The 21,970-nt window shown below is 28.0% G+C and overlaps 1 protein-coding gene across 2 annotated transcripts; it reads right to left on the bottom strand.

Annotated features, from left to right (window-relative positions):
• Positions 1 to 8,803: 8,803 nt before the first annotated feature.
• Positions 8,804 to 21,276, bottom strand: LOC127282909 (rho GTPase-activating protein 32). Of its 2 annotated transcripts, XM_051307490.1 has the most exons (8): positions 21,018 to 21,276; positions 18,754 to 18,943; positions 13,863 to 14,000; positions 13,377 to 13,781; positions 12,960 to 13,290; positions 12,547 to 12,880; positions 11,558 to 12,479; positions 8,804 to 11,497 (listed from the first exon to the last, which is right to left on the bottom strand). In XM_051307490.1, the coding sequence occupies exons 2-8, from the start codon at positions 18,796 to 18,798 to the stop codon at positions 9,329 to 9,331; spliced, it is 4,344 nt and encodes a 1,447-aa protein (XP_051163447.1). In that variant the 5' UTR covers positions 18,799 to 18,943; positions 21,018 to 21,276; the 3' UTR covers positions 8,804 to 9,328. The 2 variants fall into 2 exon arrangements, with proteins under 2 accessions (XP_051163447.1, XP_051163446.1); XM_051307489.1 differs by lacking the exons at positions 18,754 to 18,943; positions 21,018 to 21,276 and adding an exon at positions 16,663 to 16,905.
• Positions 21,277 to 21,970: the final 694 nt, after the last annotated feature.

Genomic DNA, 21,970 nt, shown 5'->3' with positions numbered 1-21,970 from the left:
ATTTTATGGCAGCGCGTTAGTGGTCCCGGCAATGTTCGATTGACATTTTAGCGTCACGGGTCATGAACGCGATAAAAAAAAGCCCTTGCACAATATTATCATCCCGCTAATTGGCAGTCTGACATTTTGCCATTGTCGTCGCTTTAGGACAATTTTCATGACTTAACGAGTCCATTGGCTGGACTACTAACCAAAAGTGTGAAAACTATATATATATATATATGCTGCGCGTGTATATATATTATATGCATAGAAACGCGAATAAGGCGATTATAAAAAAAAGTTTAACTTTTTAAAATTCACTATATAACTTTCTAGTGGTGAAAATCAAAAAGTTTTCATTTAACAATTCTCAAAAGTTTTAAAATTTCATATTACTTCATATTTTATAAAAAAAAAAAATTAAGTTATATTAATTATTATTTATATCTTAAAATGACCGCAAAATATTAATTTATAAAGTCTGTAATTCATAAAGACGTAAATTAATTAAAAGTTTAATAAAGTTATTACTCCTTTACAAACTCTCAAAAGATATATAGAGAGAGATATTACAAACTTGAGAATGCAGGGAACAAACTATTTTGAACGTTGATCAGTTTAATGACACAAAAGGAGGAACCACAAATTATAAAGTGATATTTAAAAAATACAAACAAAATATAAATTTTTTTTTTTACTAAAAAACTTATTTTCATATTTAAAAAAAAAAGAACTTTGAATAATATGTATATTTGGTGATTTTCATGATAGAAGATATATATATATATATACGTCACAATTTTAAGACATTGATTACCGGCCTTGACGATTTCAGGCGGATCCTAATACCCAGATAATGGGGAGTAATTGCACTGCTCTGTCAGTTCAGATAGGGCGGGTCGAGAGGAGCACCCCGGTAATTGTGTTAAATACGAGGCACGTTCTCAAATATACGCAATATCGTCGAAGCGATGCTCGTATATACGTATGTGGAATATGAACATAGAGAGAGAGAAGGAGAAGGATATGAGCGGAACAAATATACAAAAATTGAAAAAATATAAGGTGATTTTAATAATAAAAAAAAAAAAATTTCTCATTCTTATATTTAAATTGAAAAAACTAAAATTTCAATTCAAAACTAAAAAAATTCAATACTAGTAAAATTCATATCAAAATACAAAAAAATACGAAAGAAATTGACAAAATATTCCGCAATTAACACGAAATATTCCATTTATATTCCTATATATAATATTCCATTGGAATGTTGGAAATAGTTGTAAAGAATATTATTGCAACATTGGAAATATTCAGAGAGAATATATATATTCAAAATACCCCATTGAACGACGGGGAATATTCCGTGGGAATATTCAAAATACTCCAATGCAAAACTGGAAATATTCCTAAAGAATATTCCATCCATATTTCTAGAATTATTGTTATTTCCAATATATTTATTTTCGTAAAAAAAAATTCCATAATTAACACGCAATATTTCATTCATATTTCTATATATTATTCCACTGGAATATTGGAAATATTCCGAGAGAATATTCAAAATATCCCATTGATACACTATGGAAATATTCCAAAGGAATATTCAAAATTCCTGATTGGAACACTGGAAGTATTCCAAAGGAATATTCAAAATAATCCAATGCAAAACTAGAAATATTCCTAAAGAATATTCCATCCATATTTCTAGAATTATTATTATTTCCAATATATTTATTTTCGGCAAAAAAAATTCCTCAATTAACACGGAATATTCCATTCATATTTCTATATAATATTCCATTGGAATATTGGAAATATTTCGAAGAGAATATTCAATATACCCCATTGGAACACTATGGAAATATTCCAAAGGAATATTCAAAATTCCTGATTGGAACACTGATGGAAGTATTCCAAAGGAATATTCAAAATTCTTCATTGGAACACTGGAAATATTCCAAAGGAATATTCAAAATACTCCAGTGAAACAGTGGAAATATTTCGAAGATATATATTTTCAAAATTCTACAGTAAAAGACTAGAAATATTCTAAAAGAATACTTAAAATACTCCAATGGAATATATTCCAAAAAAATATATATTTCATTGAAATAATATTCCATCCATATTCGAGGATTATTATATACATATTTCTATAATGTGAATGGAATATTCCGTATTAAGGGTATAGGTCAAAGACGATAGAATTTTTACATAGAGCTTCAATGGGAAAATTACATCGACTTTGACATGCCCTTAATGTATTGTATATATAATAAAAAGAAAAATTATTGAAAATTATAATTCTAGAGTAAAAATTAAAAACAAAAATTTTTTTTTAAGATAACAGCTCATTTAGTGTCACAAAATCTCTACCATATGTAAATATACATGTATATATATATATATACAAGCATGAATAAAAACTTTGGCACGTGCAAAAGATAATCTGCTAATCGCGTGTAATCTCCTATGGGGATAAACAAAACTATACAATATATATATATAGAACCATCGCAACTTCTATTGTATGTAACTTTAATTTAAATACAAAAAGTTTTTAAAGATTAAAGAAGAATATTTTTTCTTGTAAAAAATATAATAATTGTCTATAAATTAAAAAATATATAACAAAATATAAATAAATAATATAAATGAAAAATTAATAAAAAATTTAGAAGCACGGAATATTTCATTCACATTCCTAAAATATTCCATTCCATATTGCAGGAATATTAAAATTTTATACGCCTTTGGAATATTTTTTTAATAAAATTCCATTCTTTAATGGAAATATTAGTTTGGAATATTGTGGAATTATACAAATGGAATATTGTCTAAATATACAAATGGAATGTTTCAGAAATATTCCACAAGAATTATATATGGAATATTCACAAAAATTCCGGATATTTATAATACGAGTTATAATATTAATATGAAATACGGATATATAATAAATTCCTTTGAAATATTCCAGGAATAAAAATGAAATATTCCATGCTACTGGATGAAAAAAAAAGAAACCCGATATAAAATATCACCAACTTTATCCAATAAATATATGAATAATCATATATAAACAAAATTAAGTCATAATAATGAATAAAATTATACTTTAGATATTAATGAGATTCAAGAAATATATAGTATAAGCAATGCGAAAAGAATAAGATACGCTACTTTTCTTTGATGATAGAAAATGCAAAACGCCTCGGCAAAGTACAAAATACAAAAGCTCTCGCTGAATTAATTGAGATCGTCGGGGTCGTTTATGAAGTTTATTAGATTTCGTTAAGACGCCTATTATTGTACGTCACGTAAATAAAGGGGTTTGAGTTTTCTATGGTTCTAGGAGTGAGAGTTTATATAAAAGCGACAAGAGAAGAGATGAGTGATTCTGGAATGGGGGACGGGGGGGGGGGTGGTAAAAGTGAAAAGAGGGGGATTCGCACCCCCGCGGACAAGAGAGCGAGAGAGAGAGAGAGAAAGAGGAATGTGGCAAAAATAATGAAATAAAAGACAATGAAGTGGCAGGTACAATAGCCAATAGAGAGGAGAGAGACTAGCTCTCTAAATGTAGTGGGCGTGTTCCATTACTTTCATTATTTTCCCCGACGGAGGGTTAGTATCAGAGACCGATGTGCACTCATCACATACATAATGTACACCAACCACTCTCTCTCTCTCTTGTCTACATATATATATATACGAAATTTGGCGGTGGATACCGAGTTATTTCGTGTAATAATAATGTCGCTCGCACATCACAGGGATATTATATCCAAAGGGTGCCCTCTCTCGATTTAAACGCATTAGCGAAATTCTTGATCCTTTATCAAATATTAAGATGATAAGAAATCTCTCGCAAAACTATACTTATCAATTTATATATTATTATATCCCCCTTTTTTTTTTTAATTAAAAACTTAAATTTTTAGTTTCGATTCTTTTCGCAATAACCTCAAAAAAAACGAAAATGATTTTTTGAACGAAAAACTAATTTTGACATTATGCGATATGAATTTTAAGGTTAGGTATTGTTTAGCGGTTTAGTTGAAATTAGAAATAACACACGAAATGTAAATAAAAAGAGGAATTAGCTGCACATGAAATTATAAATATTTGTACTTTCTATAGAAATGCGATATAATTTAATGTGTTTACTTACAAATTTCTGAAAATGATATGATTATTGCACGCCACCAACAATATAGAATGAATTCTTCTAATTAGATCCAAAGCACTTTTGAGGTTGGTTCCACAATAGGCAAAATTATAATTGTATCGCGTCGTGAAGACGATTTTCATGCGAAAACAATGCGTGCGCATGCTCTTTCTATTATTGCCAATCTTTTTTGTATTTGAAAATCGTCTACAATTATTGTAAAATTAAACACACTTTTTATAGAAAAAAAAATGTTCGACAAAAAACATTTAACTCACTTTTGTTACAATTTTCTATGCTAATTCATAGGTGGAAAACATTAGACTAATTTGCCGCTGACCACTGTGCAATGATGTTTAGTATTACCGATTACAAACACTAGGAGCGCTACCATCGCGAGTCACGTGACTTTTGAATTTGACTATTTGAATTTTAGCAAAAAACCCCAATAAAGGGGGAACATTTGATATTTTTAAATAATCATTAATGATTATTATTATTATCTAAGGGATATTAATAAATTTTATGTTAAAAAAAATGGCAATTTTCGGGCTAAAATCGGTCGTTGGGGGAAGGTAAGAAAAAAACAAAAATGTCTAGTTAAAGAGCGGCTCGTGTCGGTTTAGCACTCTCTACCTTTTTCTCTCTTTCTCTCTCTCTCGTTCTCATGGAGTATATACGGGACCATTAACAAGACGTCGCCTGTCAAGACGTCGCCGCGTGTCACTCGACGTCAACCAGACCAACCCTCTGATAAATAAATCCATCCCCCCCTTTTTTTCCATTCCATGAAATACGGGACTATTAGCGCACCGTTTAACTTTTAAAAGACTACATTTTTTTTTATTTTTATCAATTTTTAATAAAAATATACAAAAAAATTTATAAAAAAAAAAACCAAAATTTTCTATGCGATCCTTATCCCAAAAAATTATAGGTTATGTTTTGAAATTTTAAAGTGAAAATACAAGACGTTTAATTCGTACACAGAAAATTAAAGGGCATTAAAATAAGCTGCAATGTTTATTATTTTAATCCAATTTTTCTTATTTTAATACCATTGGATTAAAATAATAAACGTTGCAGCTTATTTTAATGCCTTTTAATTTTCAGTGTAATGCAAACTAATATGATATTTAGGTCTTCATTATAAACATTCAAAATATTCAATAAAGTTTTACAAAAACAAAAATATTTTAGTTCAAGTAAAACTGTCGTAAACATAACCTATATAATTAATTTGCTTCTATAAGGTCCCTTTCTTCAGATCGCGTCTAAAATGAATGATCTTTCTTTTTAAAAAGAAATTTAATTTATTTTCGTTAAATAGATTTAAAATTCCAAACAGAAATATATTTTTTTTTTTTTTGAAAATGATAACGAAAAAGAATATGTGTGTGTCTTTGTAGACATACACGTATCCTTTTCGTCCTGAGGATGGGAGTTTACTGGCCACGTGCCATTTAACTTGATCACTGGACAATCTGGCCTCGTTTCAACTACGGTTACTTCAACGCTTCTGCTAACAAATAACATTGTCAAGTACGTGCGGGGGCGTCGTGATTCGATTTGCACAACCGTGACAGCCAAGCGCGCGCTAGGGGATAGTCACACTTCTCTCTATATACTATATATATATATATCATTTATAAAGGTACAAAATTTGTCCCAACTATACGAAATCTTAACAAAAAATAGTTATAATCAAATAAAGTAGTTTTTTTTTAAAAAAGTTCAATTTTCATTTAAAAATTTCAAAACATAACCTACAATTTTTTTTAAGGTCCCTTCGCGCGACGCGTCACATAATGATGATGATAATAATTATCGCGATACGAACGTGCGGAAATTCCAAAGCGGCGACACCTAATTAGTCCCCTTAAATGCATCATAGGAAAATTTCTCCTCTCAATGTGTATATATATAAACAAGGACAGAAAAAGGCATAAAAAAAAGAAAATGTGAGAAAAAGAGAGAAAGATGAGGTTTACGAACACTTGAGCGGCATACTATATACAAAGATTCATATCTCCACGGCGTGTTTAAAAATAATTACCGTGCAAGATCCGACGATAGTCACGGAGTCCAGGACCAGTGGAGTGGCCCTCGTTTCATTCCAGTCACCACCCTCCCCCACCCTTTTTTTCATCCCATTCTCACTCTCTCTCTCTTCTCTACTCTTCAGGCCACTGTTTTACGAGTGGTCCTCACCTTTCAACCACTCTATCACCGGCGGTTAAAGAAAGCATAAAGACTGAAGGTTCCACTCGATTTTTTTTTTTTTATGTAGAAAAAAAAGGGGTTGTGTCCTGATGTCATCAGGGGGCGAAAGCCGGAATTGATTCTGAATGACAATGTGTCAGGGCCTTTACTATATATATACCCATCATTCTAATTGTTTCACACAATTTTAAAAGAGAAGAAATTTGATATGTAGATCGAAAAAATGAAGAGAAAAAAATAATATGGAAATTAAAATTAAAAGGTATTAAAATAAGCTGCAACGCTTATTATTTTAATCCAATTTTGCTTATGACTTATTCTTAGCGCAGAGTATGCAGCTACGAATAAGCGAATAGTCGCTGATTCAAATTTAGAGAGAATAGATTTTTAAAAAAAATTTAGAGATATAAACTAAATACTATTTATTATTTTTAAAAATAATAAATAATAAAACTAAAAAAAATTCATATTTCAAGAATTTAATCTCACATACATTTTTCTTTAGTTTCTTTATTTTGTTTTACATATATATGTCATAATATCTTTCTTTCTCTCCTTATCACTCTTTCCTATATACCTATATATATTTAATATAATGCAATAGGCAAAACAGTACTCTTTTTGTTAACGAAAACGTGCCATATAAGACAGTTAAAAACTTAAAAACAAGATTACTATTTTACATCCTTATAATAATAATTCTGAAATACAATGGCAATTTAGTAATTAATTTGGTCTTAGATAAAAAAAAATTCTTATATAATTTTCCCTTTTTGTTTTTGCTAATACAAATGTATTTAAATGAGATATTCGTTTCTTTTTTTAATTTTCCTGCGCAAAAAATTAATATAAAAAATTTCACTATTTTTTTTTGTGCAAACATTTTTTACTACACTGAAAAATAATAAATCAAACAAAATTTTTTGCAAAAGTATATAAAAAAAAATTTTTAACTAATAATTTTGAAAATCAATGATTTAGTAATCAGTAGCAATATTTTTCTCAATATATATATAAACCCACAACAAAATGAATTGACAATATTAAAAGACACCAAAAAAAAAAAAGAATTATACAAAAAATCAAGTTTTTTTTTTAAATATTTGTTTATTTTGAAAAATATAAAAAAGTATTAGAATTTATTTTATTACGTTATAATTATATTATAAATGACATAACTAAAAAATTGTGCGCTCCTTTTTAATTGAAAAAGGATAAAGCGATTTAAATTTATTTTTTTTATCAAAATATTATTAAAAAAAAACAAGAATTGCAGTATTTTAAATTTTAAAATAAAAATGAAAACATTTTATTTTCTAATCGCAAGTGAAACTTAATTTCAAAATCAAAAACAATATCAACAAACGATAATTTAATAATATTATTACGTATACTCTACAATTATTATTAATATTTGAGTAATTCTATTCGCCTTTTGTCAAGAATTTTTTTTTATAACAAATAGTAATCTTGATTTCATAAAAAAAAATGAAATCGACACATTAGTCGTCGATTCATTGTTTATTTTAACTTATAATTATAATAATAATAATATTAATAATAATAATTTTAATAATAATAATTTTAATAATAATAATAATAATAATAATAATAATAATAATAATATTAATTATGAAGCTAAATAAGAACTAGGATGTACAAAAGATATTCATATTATTGTGGACCTGTCCACAATAAAAAAAATAACAATGTCGCATATATAACATATAAAATATCTAATTAATTATACAGTCAAAGAATAAGAACTTTCAGCAAATTTCATTCAAGTCTATTAAATATATATGTAAATATCAAACTAGAATAAAAAATATACATTCTAAAGTTCCAAAAAATGAAATAATATTTTATTTTCAATATTATTTTTTTCTTCTTTTTTTTTTTTTTAGAGAAAACGAAGACAATATTAACGAATTTTAACAACGCTTCTAAAGGACACAATTCTCTTTTTTTCTCACATATATATAAATATATTTTTTATAATATAGAATTAAATAAATGAGTATTTGAAAAAGTTATTTAAACTTGACAAATTCATTATTTTTTTTTTTTAATTTACTCGTATCGAGTAATAATTTCGCATAAAAGACATAAAATACAAAGTAGAACATTTCATTATCAGATCTAGATTCGTTTTTCAGATATTATATTAAACTGAGCCACACAACAAACTGTAATCAATTATTTTTTATTATAGACTTTTTGATATTTGAAATTTACAAATAATTATACTATTCTGATATATATTTTTTTGTAACTAAAATTCAAATTTTTCTAATAAAAAAAAAACTACGAAAATATCAATTTTTACTTTCGAATAACGACTTTTATCAGATAAAAGCACTAGTTTTTATTTTTAAAATTGCAAAAATTTATTAGCAAAAGCTTTCTTTTTTTTTTTTTTTTTTTTTTTTAAATGTCTTAAGATAAAAACAAATTTTTTATTGCATATATTTTCGGCAATTTTACCCCTATAATTTCAAAATAAAAATAATCTAAATAACTCTAAACTGACAAATTTCATTCTAGTTATATTATTTTTCATTGAAATCTTGGAATTTTTCAAAAAAAAAAAACCTAACTCCTTAATTATCTAAAAACGAAAAATTAGATAAATTACAAATTGAATTTTAACTAGGCAAGAAAATGAGAAAATTGTCATTAAATTAAAAAGTACAAAAAATTCTCTAATTGAGAGACTGCAATATACATTATTCGCAATTATTGTACATATTAAAAAAAAAAGCAATAGTACTTATTTAAATAATAATTGTACAATATAATATTAAATATAGTGTATATCTCAAATCCCTCGTAAATTAAAAAGTAATCACTATTCAATTTATTTAGTGAAAATTTTGAAAGAAAATAATATTTTTAAAAAAGAAATTCTAAAAGCGAAAGAGAGCAATGAAGCTTATCAATATCACTTGGTCAATGAAGAGAGGGTTTGGAAGCACGTTGCTTTAATCTAGCCAACAACGCTTGCTCACCATCATCCTCAGCTTTGGACGCCCGAAAACTTTCCGATCTATATTTATCTCTTAAAAACATTCTTCTCTCCTCTTTGTACTTGTCTATTCTCTCTCGACATTGTGGATCGCCAAGATCTAAACCACCAAGATTTTTTGCATACAATCTATCGGTATTATTAATCGATAATATTGATTCAGATCCAACATTTGGTGTAGAACTGTGTTGTGAATTATCATCGTATGATTGTTTTTTTGATAAACAACTATCACCAGTCATTTGATTAAATTTCCCCTCATCAAGAGAACGACTTAATGCCGCTCTTGTTGCTCTTGCATGACGTGCACGTAAACATGGTGGTAAATGTGGAACACCTGCTACCGATGATGAGGATGATGATGATTCTTCAAATTTTCCCCTCGCATTATCCAATTCTTGTCTCATTTTTCTCTCTCGTACAATTTCACGTCCTATTTCAGAATCAAAACTTCTTCTATCTCGTGTTACTTCTGAATCGTAACGTTTTCTCGTTGATAATTCTCCTCCTACACTACCACCTGATAAACGTTGTAAAGCAAGTTCTTGTAAAATAGCTGCAGTGTCTTTTAAAATACCTGAATCATCAACTGGTGATGTGTCATTAGAATAAGTTATTGAAGAAGTTAATGAAGCTGTTCCTGAAGCTCCTTCCGGTACATGAACAACTTCATAAGGTTCAGCTGCATTTTCCGAAGGTATCATCACTTCATTATTATGAATTTGAACTTGCTTTCGTTTATCATTCAAATGTTTCATACGATATTGATAATTACGTTGTTTCAATGGACTATAGCCATAACATTTTTCAATATTCTTTTCAAAAGCCTCTTGTAATTGTGAAACATTTTTTCTTTCACTATCCATTGGTAGCAATGATTTTTGTAATGAATTTTCCTCAATTGTTGATCGTTTTTGATTTAATCGAACGCTCTCCAATTTCTCTTCAACTTTTGTCTTTTGATTAAGACTCTTTTCTAGTTTGCCTACTTGATCCATTTTGGATTTATCACTTTGGTTTATTTCAAATTTTTGCGCTCTTAATCTAAGCGGTGAACATGTCAAAAAAGTAGAAGATATTCTTTCATCTTTTTGTTCCTCAAGTGATTTATCATCCTCGCACATATCATTTGATTCTTGAACAGGACTATCAGTTAAATCACTTGTACCAATACAAGATGTATCTGTATCGACATTTGATGCCATTGTTAAATCTAACGATGTTCTTGAATTTTCACAATTTGATTGCAATTGTGGAGCTTCAGTAGCTATTGCCGGATTCACTGTACCCTCTAAAGAATCCTTTGGACTTGTTTCACTTGTACGTTCAACCATAACCCATTCACCGGAATCATTCGCTAAAGGTTGTGTATCGGTAATTGTGAATATTTTATCAGAACTATCACAAATAACAAAACCTGAATCAGGTAAATCTTCAAAAGTTTGTTCACAAGACATAGGTGAATCTAAATCTGTCAATGGTAAAGTGGCATTAACATCATTTGCTTGAGTATTTGATGCACAGGCAAGTGCTTCTTCTTCTTCTTCTTCTTCTTCATTTGATGAACTTCTTCTATCTTCACTATTTGGCTTTTGTTCAGAATCAATTTGCTTATTACTTTCTTCATCTCTTGGTGATAGTGAATCACTTATTTCTGTTGATGGATCACTATTCGATGATGAGATTACTAACCTATCGCAGGGTGTCATTTCATGATCGTAAAATTCAGTAATTATTTGACCATTTGATTGAAATTGATTCACGGAAGACTCGAGAGATGATTCAATAAGTCTATCGTATGTTTGCATACTCTCGCATTCATTGTCAATATTTATAGACAATCTATGACTAGTGTCGAATACCTTGTCGGAAGACGTGCTACTTCTATTAAGCTTGTCGGAACTATTGTTGTCAAGATCTAAGGGTAGATTAAAACTTCGAAAACTTATTCTAGGACTGTTGGCTGGCAATGGTGAAATTGATAAAGTAGCTGGTGTTAATGGTGTCGAATCCTCTGATAAAAGTGGCAAGTAACCAGGAGTTGTTAACGGTGATGGCGTCTCCATTCCATGAATATCAGCCGATATCATAACCTAAAAATGGGTTTCTTTTATAGAAATATGTCAATATTTTAAATTTGTTTCAATTCTTACCTGATCTGGACTTTGACTATCAATAAAACGTAATTCAACATCACAATGAAGTCTCTCTTCAAGTCTTGATCGTTTTCTTTTTGATCCTCCACTAACAGCCACCGATAATGGACCATCGCTTCTCTGTCTTCTAGGCGATGCTTCAACCGAAGCAATTCCAGTACTCTCTTCTTCAGAAAACATTCTCATTTCCCTTTCTTCCAAATCAAAATTAAGTTGTATTTCCGACAGATCAAGAGGCGAGGCTGTATTCGGTGCATCGGCAAGATGATCAAAGTAAGAATCATGCGAAACTGATCGACTATGACCACAAGGTCGTGAAGGTGGTGGTCCTAAAAGAGGTCCCAAACTATCCTCACCATCTAAACTATCAGCACTTTTCACCGATCTCAAACGTCTTAGAGAATTTACAAAATTAGGCGGTGTTTCCGTTTGTGGTGGTGTACCAACTGGTCGTGCTTTTCCCTTTGTACCCGAACTTCTTGCAAATAGAGCACGCCAATTTAACGATGGTGATCTTTTTGAACCGTTCCTTTTTCTCGGTGGTAAATCAATGACTGTATGATAATGAGTTGGTAATCCAGCAGGACCCGCTCCAACTTCAATATATTCGGCTTCACTTCGTAAATTTCTATTTCTCGCTTCCTCGAGACTCAATAATCTTGCTGAGGTAGTGATTGCTAATGATTTAGGCCTACCAACTGGACCATCACCAAATATTAATTCAGCATAACATATTAAAAATTCTGTAACAACTGCTTGTACACCAACTCCTTGAAGTGCCGCCACACCACCAACTTCAAGTTCCTTGCAACGTAAAAGATTTGGCGCCCATACAATAGCAACATTTCGCGGTGTCATTCCAGTTTCGCTTCCTTTAGCCGCTACTCTCACCAAATGTCGCATGAGAAATTCTAATGTTCTGTAAAAGAATTTTTAAATTTATAATTAAATAAATAAAAAAAGATAATAAAAATTAAAAATCAAACCTGTAATGAGGTGGTGGTAATTTTCTGACTGTATCCCTCATTCTTCTCAGTCTTTCAGCATCACTATCGGCTTGAACGGCATTCACAAAAGTCGAATAAAGCTGATAGGTACACAATGGATTTGGCAACTCTCTAAAATACATTTTCAATAATGAGGCTACAGAATGTATATCCTGACGGATACTTTCGTCGGAATGCAAAGCGGGAACACGATCTTCATCAAATGCATGTCGTAGTCTTTGGATATTTGATGTCACGCCACTCAAACGATAAATTCCATCGACTAATCCATGTGTTTCGATAAATTCAGCACAACAGGTAAGAACAGCTGGCACTAAAATTATTAATTATTAATTATTAATTAATATTAATTTTTTATTAAAAATAATTTTTATTTAAAATAAAATAATTACCATCGTGACCGGAATTTAATAGATGTTCCCCTAAATCACAACCAAAGACACGTTCCTTTAAAATACCGGATTGTTTTAATCTTCTTCTTGATGGACGATTAAGAATAAATGATCTAAAGAAAGCTATCAATTTTCCATGTTTTCTCAACACTGGTTTCACTGGTAATTTCGAACGGACGGTTGTTGAAATGGCCAAATGACGAGGAACTTTGTCACCAATAACAGCAACACAATCAGCCGGGAAGAAACCCACAGCAAATCCATGTTTACCACGCCACCATGTACTCTCACCCGGTGGTGGCATATCTATCACTGAGATCATATCTCCAACCTAGATAAAAATTACAAAAAAAATTATATTTACAAAAAAAAAAAATAATTTACAACAAATGAGAAAAAGACAAAAAAAAAATTTACATGAAAAGAAATTTCATCTTGCGCTTGTGCTGTATAAGGTCTTATTGCATAAGCAGCAGCAACAGCCGGTGTATTTATTGGACATGAATCAGATTCGGGAACAAGTATTCTTCGTCCTCTATTATCAAGTTGTAACCAATTTAAAACTGGTCCACAATTTAGGCCCTCATGATTTAATTGTGAAAAGCGTGTTAAATATTCTCTTAATAATTCACAATTTATTTTAGGCCAATTATCAGCAAGTTTTGGTAATGATGAAAATTTCCTATCAAATATACATCGATGTAAATGTTTATCGAACATGACAAAATTTTCATATGATCGTTGTAATGTCCAACATGCATCGCCCGATGTTACTCTAACTTCATAATTATCTGAATCGTTTGTGCCTTCACTGAGAGAAACCTTGAAATAAATGAAAATAAAATTTTATTAAAAATATTAATTTATGGTAAAAATTAGAATATTAGTAAAAATTATAATTACATCCAATGAACCCAATTCAACATGTTCATAATGAAAATGTGCACACTCATCCAATTTTGGAAATCTTGCAATGCTACCCATATTGCTACCGGAACTAACTGGTGTATTAAAATCGTCTGTTCGATTGCACCCCAACATCTGAAAATTAAAAATTTACTAATTAAATTATTATTATTATTGTATTAATTACTTATAAATATTATTATTCCATTATTAAATTGAATAATTTATAGCGGAAAAATTCCTAAAGTGTGAGTCAATTGATTGTTAATTTTGTGACATTGAATTAATTATTATTGTTGTTATTATTATTTTCAATCACGAAACTTAAAGCGAGTCTGCGATGGCAATTGGAAATGCAGGGGCATCAGTGAGTCATCGTGCGTGAAGAGTTTAACTAACTAGCAACAAACTCTCAATGTAGATTGTTCATGAATACAAATTCTTTATTCAGACCTTTCAATAGATTTCACTTTATAATATACAGAAACATATTTCGTAATATAAAAATTACAAAATTTTTGTTTTAACTTTTCTTAAAAAATAATTTAAAATAATTAGGTAGTTCTTATTAACTCTCTCTCTCTCCTTCACTCTCTAAATTTGATTTAAAAAAGAAAAAATCCCTTTTCCTTTTTTTGCTACCAATAATGAATGGAGCCATTATTAATACTCAAAGTAGGTTATTAATGAATGAAACTTCTGTTATAAATTAATTTGTTTTCAAACAAAATAGTAAGTTAAAAAAAATTAATTGTAATTACTTTTTAAATTAATATTTAATTAATATTTTTTTAATTTTGTATTAAACCAAGTCCACTTCTGGGCCGAAAGGCTGAAGCTTAATTAATAAATAATATAATATTTAATTAATTTTCTCAAAATTCATTGAAAAATAAAAAAATTGCTAATAAGTAATTGTAAATATATTTTAAAAAATCAATTTTACAATTTAGCGAAACAAGTGTTTGATAAATTTAAGTCTAGTTGATTTTATAATCACGATTTACTGGACGTAATAGTTCAATTCAGTTGGAGATCAATTTATCTGGTACGAAAATATGCATAACAAGCTATGTATATATACACATATAGAAACTATGTCTGATAGGTTTCATTTGATATAATTTGTCACGCTTTCGATTCGCTTATTCTATCGAATAAGACGAAATAATAATGGTAACTATTCTTCTCTCTCTTAGTTTAAATAAGCAAAGAACAGGCATTTCCTTTTTAACGTTTAAAACGGAAGGACAAAGTAGACATTCAATTATAATAGCACTATATCAATTATCTCATTCCCCATTGCTTATGACAATTATATATCCTTTCACTTGAAAAAGATACACGATTATAATTAACCTGTTTTTTTTTTTATGTAATTTTCCTTTTTTTTTATCAAAAATTTTTCTCATTTGATAACTATTAATAAGAGATTATTGATGAAATTTTTATAATAAAATTTTTTTTTGAAATTAAAAACAATTTTGTTAAAATTTGTTTTAATATTTAAAAAAAAATTGATTAATATTCATAAAGCGTATGGTTGAAGTAAAATAACAAGTCGAAGATTAAGAGAAGCAAAAAGCCAACAAGAATTCTGAAAATAGAAATTGCAGACGGGAAAAAATTATATAAATTACTGAGGATCGTAATTTGTTATATATCTTTCTTTTCTTTTTTAGCTATTCATTTGCGGATCATTCATGATCCAAGAGAAGAATTCCGTTATTATTGAACCATATCAAAAGGAGAGAAGAAATTTTTTTTTTTTTTTTTTTTTTATAAGGAAAATTTATTAACGTGTGTATAAAGTTCATTCACCTACTTACTAACGGTTTTGCTTACATTGCAAAAATAAAACTAAAAAGATGATTAAACTTACAACAGTTGGAAAATGCATATTTCATCCAAATAAAATAATATTTAATTTACTATTCCTTTAGTCAATTTATTAAAGATTTTTGTATTCTCTGTCAATTTTATTTTTTTACTTATTATAATAATTTTTTTAATAATATTCGATTTTTTTATTATTTATAATAAAATAATTATAAATTATTTATAATTGTAAAAATGTTATAAGAGAAAAAAAAGGTTATTTAATAAAAGAATTAAAATTTCCTTTGGAAGGATCAAAAGTAATCTAAAATTATTTCTGAGAAATATCAAAGCAAATCATACGCGTATCTCATTTCAGTCGTCAATTATTATTATCAGTGTTAAGAAAAAGAGAGAGAGAAAAAAAGATACACTTCCTTTAAATAATGAAGTAAATCATAACGGTTTCGTTCATTTTGTCTTTCATCGACGATTGTCATTGATGATATTTTTTTTTTTTTCAAACTAAGGTACCTTCTTGACATTCATTGGTAATAGAACAGGTTATAAGGTGTTGTGTTTCACAAGAACACCAAAGAACACACTGGTTAGACTTTAGACTCTCTAGAATCATGTCTCATAACTGGAAAAGTCATTGCGGTTGTTATTGCAATCGAATGTTTGTTCAGCTACCACTATTACTTATTGCGAGAAATCGTATTTTATCGATTATAATTTAACTAATTTCTTTTTCATCATCTTTTTAATTTTCTAAGGATAAATTTTCTGTCACAATAATTTTTTTTGGAAAATATTCGATTAAATTTTTTTTTTTTTTTCTAATTCTAAATATTTTCAATAGAAAAAACAAGAGATTTTTTTAACTTTTTTTCATTTTGAGAAGATGCAAATTTTTAAAATCGAGTAGAGAAAAAAAGCGAAACAATGCAAAGCAGCTGGGAAGAAACGAGAAGATTACCTCGAGAGGACTGGAACAGCTGCTACAAACGCCAAGAACTCGCCTCATCTCCCAATTGGAGATGAATTTCTATATAATGATTCACAATAATTTTATAATCTCGAGAATATTTAAAATCGATTGAATCTCGAAGAAATAATGCAAAAAACGACGTCATTTTTTTTTTTAGATGCGAGTGTCCATTCCTGTTTTTTTTTTTTTTTAATAAGCTCTGAATTCCTCTATATACCAAATCCGTGAAGAAACTAGGTCAAACGATCAGGACTCTTTGGGAACCGGGATACGCTAACGCGCGGTCGCATTGCTCCCTTATATGCCCCCAGGACGCATGTATATCACGTGTCATTATACATAGGGGTGGCTCACAAAAATGGGGACATTTCCTGTATACCTTAATTTTCTATTTCAGGTCAAAAATATCTTAGATATAATAATAATAATATTAAAAAAATCAATAGCGTCAAAATATACTACTTTTAAATTTCTCCATAAAATATACATTAATTTACGCAACTAATTTAATTTTTGAAATTAATATTAATTTCGAATAGTAGTTTTTTGTTTTTTTTTAAATTAAGTCAATTCCAAAATAATAATTTGTGTAATTATTTTTAATAACAAAATTTTTTTTACCATAATAGAAATTTAAAATTAAAATTTTTGGAGGAAAAAAAAATTAAATAAAAGTAAATATTTATAATAAAAAACATTTTTAAATTGAATGACTCGAAAGGCAACTTAGGATACCTTGTTGTGGAAGGATTAATCGATTGAAACCATACATTTTTAGCTCCGTATGTAAAGTGCAATGACCACACGAAAGAAACAAAAACAAAAACTTTTCATTGATGAAAAATATAATAAAAAAATTTCTAATTATAGACGTCTGTATTTTATGATCAAATTGATAGTTGAAGATATTTATATGCTAATTATCAAAAAAATAATTATTTTAAAATCAATTTAAAATAAATTTTAAATTGAGAAAAAAAAATATGCACATGCATATATCTCGAAACGATAAAACTTTGTAATAAACACCTTCGTCATTCATCTCGTCTATATGAAACTGTGACGAATAGAATATATAGTGCACCTGCTCTCAACACATCAAAAGCCTCTCTGAACCCTATCTCGTTTTCCAAACCTTTAATATTTCAAAAGCAGTAACCTGTTTTCTTAACCTCTGACCCGAATTGAAACGAAATTTTTAATGTCTAAAAAAAAATAAATAATTTTTTTTTTAAAAAAGATTTAAAATTGTTTAATTTATTTAAAATTGTCTTTCAAGAATGAAAGTATATAAAAAAAGTGAAGAAGATTCAAAATTGAAAATAGTCTCTATAAACGTCTCATTAAACTTCGAGGCCAACTTCTATCAATTTTTATTATTCCATTCAGTTTAAATCAATTATTATTATCATGGGGAAAAAATATATTTCAGTATCAAATTTACTAATTATACAAGCATGAATAAAGAATTCTATAAAAATCAAAATTTTCCTATTTATTGATTTCCAAAAATTTAATTTTTTTCCAAATAATTAAAAAAGAAAATAAATATTATTCTAAACTGCATTCCAACTAAAAATATTAATAAATTGCTCAATTTCCCATGTAAGACAATAGAGCAAATACTAAAATGAGAACGCAATTAGATAAATTCTAGAAGATGAAGTAAAATGAGTGATGATGATACGAATAATTACTCTACTTAAATAAGTTCAACGAGTGTCGATCTTAATCCAAAATATAGTGGAATGCGAATATATAAAACTAACGCAACTCGATTCTTTCATAAAAAAAAAAAAAAAAATAATAATTTCTCGATAAAACGTAGGCCCACGCGACCGGCCTTGGAATTATTATCGAAGCTGCGTTCCTTTGAATTGAAATTCCTGTTGGATAATACTTGCATTTAAATATTTCTCGAGGATAAAATATAAAAAATAGGAACCTCCTTTGATTATTAATTTGAAAAAAGAAAAATTAATTATTATTTTTCATTCATAAAGACTGTAAAATTAGTTTTCGAGTATGTAATTTTTTGTTAAATGAAAAAAAAAAACAAGGACATAAAAAGAAACTCACCTTGTGAGTATGGACACGAGGTTTCTCGGGCATTGGGCCTGGCATCCTTTGTAGCCTCTCCGTAGATGAGGAGGAAGAGGAGGATGATGATCCAGGCTTATAGCCCGATTTCCCACGTGCCAGGTTTACTAAATTAGCTACACTTCCTCCAACAAGCAATCTTCATTCTCTTTGAATTCATCAGCAATCCCTGGAAATTTAAATAATTTACATAAATACCAATTTAGTGAAATGACAATTCAATAAAATGAAACAAAACATCGAGAAATTTCATAAATTCTATTATAAAATAATTATTTTATTTCTTGCAAAAAAAAAATATAGATATATTTTCAAGACAAATGAAAAGTATAAAATTAACAAGGATTTCTTCACACTTTCCATTAAGTCGTTTTAAAGAAAAAAAAAAAAAAAGAACAAGAAGCTAAGAGAATTTGTAAAAATAGTTGTCTGGTTTCGTCTCGAAAGAATGTGTTAATGTTTGTAAAAAAAAAAAAAAAAACAATGCGTGCACTGCCTTCAGAAAATTGCACACGAGACAAAAAAAAATATTTTTTACATGAATATTGTAATAAGTAATTAATTATTAATAAATTTATTTCAAATAGTTGTAATAATTTATTTTCCTGAAATTTAAAACAGTTAATTTTTTTTTTTCATTTAAATCATGTTTCCCTTACTCGATCCATTAAACTTGATTAAAACGAGTTCATCTTTCATTGAAAAGAAGGACATCTGCTAACTCGTCTCTGTGAGCCGAATTGCAGGCATGTCGACACGATTGTTTTTTTTTTCATACCAAACAAAACAGAAATAAGATTTTAAAAAAATAAAATAAAAACTAAGAGCAAAAATACTAGGTTGCATCCGCTTTGCTACGTCAGAAATTTTCGAGTTAATGAAACCACTTGCTGTTTGTAGTGAGAAGAAGATTTCTTTAATACACTTTCATTTTGTTACTAACATTAATTTTAGAAAACGTTTATAATAAACATTCAATATTTTGCGATAAAAGAACAATTTTTCGTTTATTTAAAACAAAAAAACAAATTAATCATTCTTTATGTAAATTATATAAATTATTTAATCACTAGTTATAAAAAAATTATATATTTTAAAATAAGTAACATAAATAAAAAGCTATTAGTAGTGTATGATATATAGACAAATTAAGGAAGGGTTTAAATCAAAGGGGAAGCTTACTTCCTCTGTAGATTCCATCACACCAAGGTCAAAAGACCTTTACACAACAATTATATAGTACTCTTATCTGCTTCATTAATTAAAGTCTAAAAATAATTGCAGAAAAAAAAGAAAATTAAGTAATAAAATTTTCATCTTAAAACCTTTAAATTTTTTTAAACCATAACTATCATTTCACAAAATAGTTACACAAATTTGTTTTTTTGTAGAAACATATTTAATGGGTAATTTTTTTACGGGTGTACATAAAAAAAATAAATACAGTCAATAATAAAAAAAAAAATGCAAAATAATTGCAAAGATTTAAATAAAAACTACTTGCTCTTTTATTCGCTAACAGCTGTATATCATTGAAACGATATGAAGATGATCTGCTATTATGTCACGAACTTCCGATATTGATAAGAAAAATAGTACGCACTGAATACGGAGATAACTTTTGATTTTTTTTTCCACATTTTAAGAGATTACTACTAATTTTTTAATTGACATTACTTCTTTTTTATATCAACAACAAATGTGACTTAATCGTACAACTGAATTCATTTGCTAACACTTAGCCCCTATAATCACACACTTCGTTTACTTTTCTCTCAATCGTAAAATAAACTAAAAAAAAACTTGAAGCTAAATCTTTTACACGTATTATAAAGTACAAAAAAAAACACAACGGTATAGGTATATACAAGAAAACTGGTAACCTCAGAAAATACGAATGACAATCTCCAACTTCCGCCTTTATACACCCTAACCACAAAAAAATTGAATATATTGTCTCTTTTACACTCAAACTTTTAAATCCTGTAAATGAATTACTGAAATAATGAATCTATTTTTAGTTTAATTGGAAAAAGATAAATTGATTTCATTATAATTTTACTAGAACTGAAATCCATTCAATAGTCATTAGACATGTATAAAAAGTAGAATTGAAAATGTTTCCTATCGCGTTCTTTTTTTTTTACTGTAAGTCACTACATATTTTGAAAGACGAATAGAAATTCCAAATGCCATAATTATTAACACACGTTATTGTAATCATTGTTGTGATAGATACATACGGTTCTGCGTAGGAATCACCACTCCCGTTTTGAGAACCCCTTCAAGGAAAAGCATACGATGGCAATACATATGAACGTGGAAAACATTTGCCGGAACACAAAATCCACAGGCTAGAAAACAATTAACCAACTGCGAACATGATGCATTTATCTAATGCAATTTTATTATTAATAATTCACGGATAAAATTTATCACTAGAGAAAAAGAATTATAACTTTTTATTAACAAGAAAGACGCTGGTACAACTCACTTGCTCAACTGGAAACACAAAACTAAGTTCTTGCGCAGCTTATCTGCGCATTTATTGTTTTCATTGCATTACAGCGCAGCGGGAAAATTTAAATTCAATCAGAAATAAATTTTAAAAAATATTAATAAAAATTAAATTAATTTATTTGAATTTTATTTTTTAACTTATACAAATATTTAATTATAAAATAATCTAACATTATTGTCTTTTTTTTCTTTATTCATCAGATGAAGGTTTATTTGTAATTTTATCATCAATTTGCGATAATAAATGCCTTTTAATTGAAAATTGTAATTCTTCATAACTATTTACATTAAAAAGATTAAAAGTTCTACTTCTGAATTCTTCTCTCTGACTTTGTTTAACAATATTAATTAAAGCAGAACTCACAAAATGACAAATCTCATTATCTTTTTTAAATTCATCATCATCGTTATGTAAAAATATTGAATCTCGTAAAAATGTAAATTTTACATTTAAATTTAATTTCTTTAAAGCATGTATTTTATTTAAAATCAATTCTTGAAATTCTTCTAAATATTCTTCATTTAATTTTTTCTGAAAATAAAAATATTTATTTTTAATTAACTTTTTTTAAAAATAAAAAATATAATAGTGAAATATAAAAATAGAGATCAATAGTTTATAAATAATAAAAATAAATAATAAAATTTGTTCACCTTCAGTTCAATATAATGAAAT

Source organism: Leptopilina boulardi, unplaced genomic scaffold (assembly GCF_019393585.1).
Source record: "Leptopilina boulardi isolate dan_hultmark-lab unplaced genomic scaffold, ZJU_Lbou_2.1 LbouV2_302, whole genome shotgun sequence".
NCBI lineage: Eukaryota > Metazoa > Arthropoda > Insecta > Hymenoptera > Figitidae > Leptopilina > Leptopilina boulardi.
Note: the sequence above shows the minus strand (reverse complement) of the source record. Positions and strands in the feature narration are given on the sequence as shown.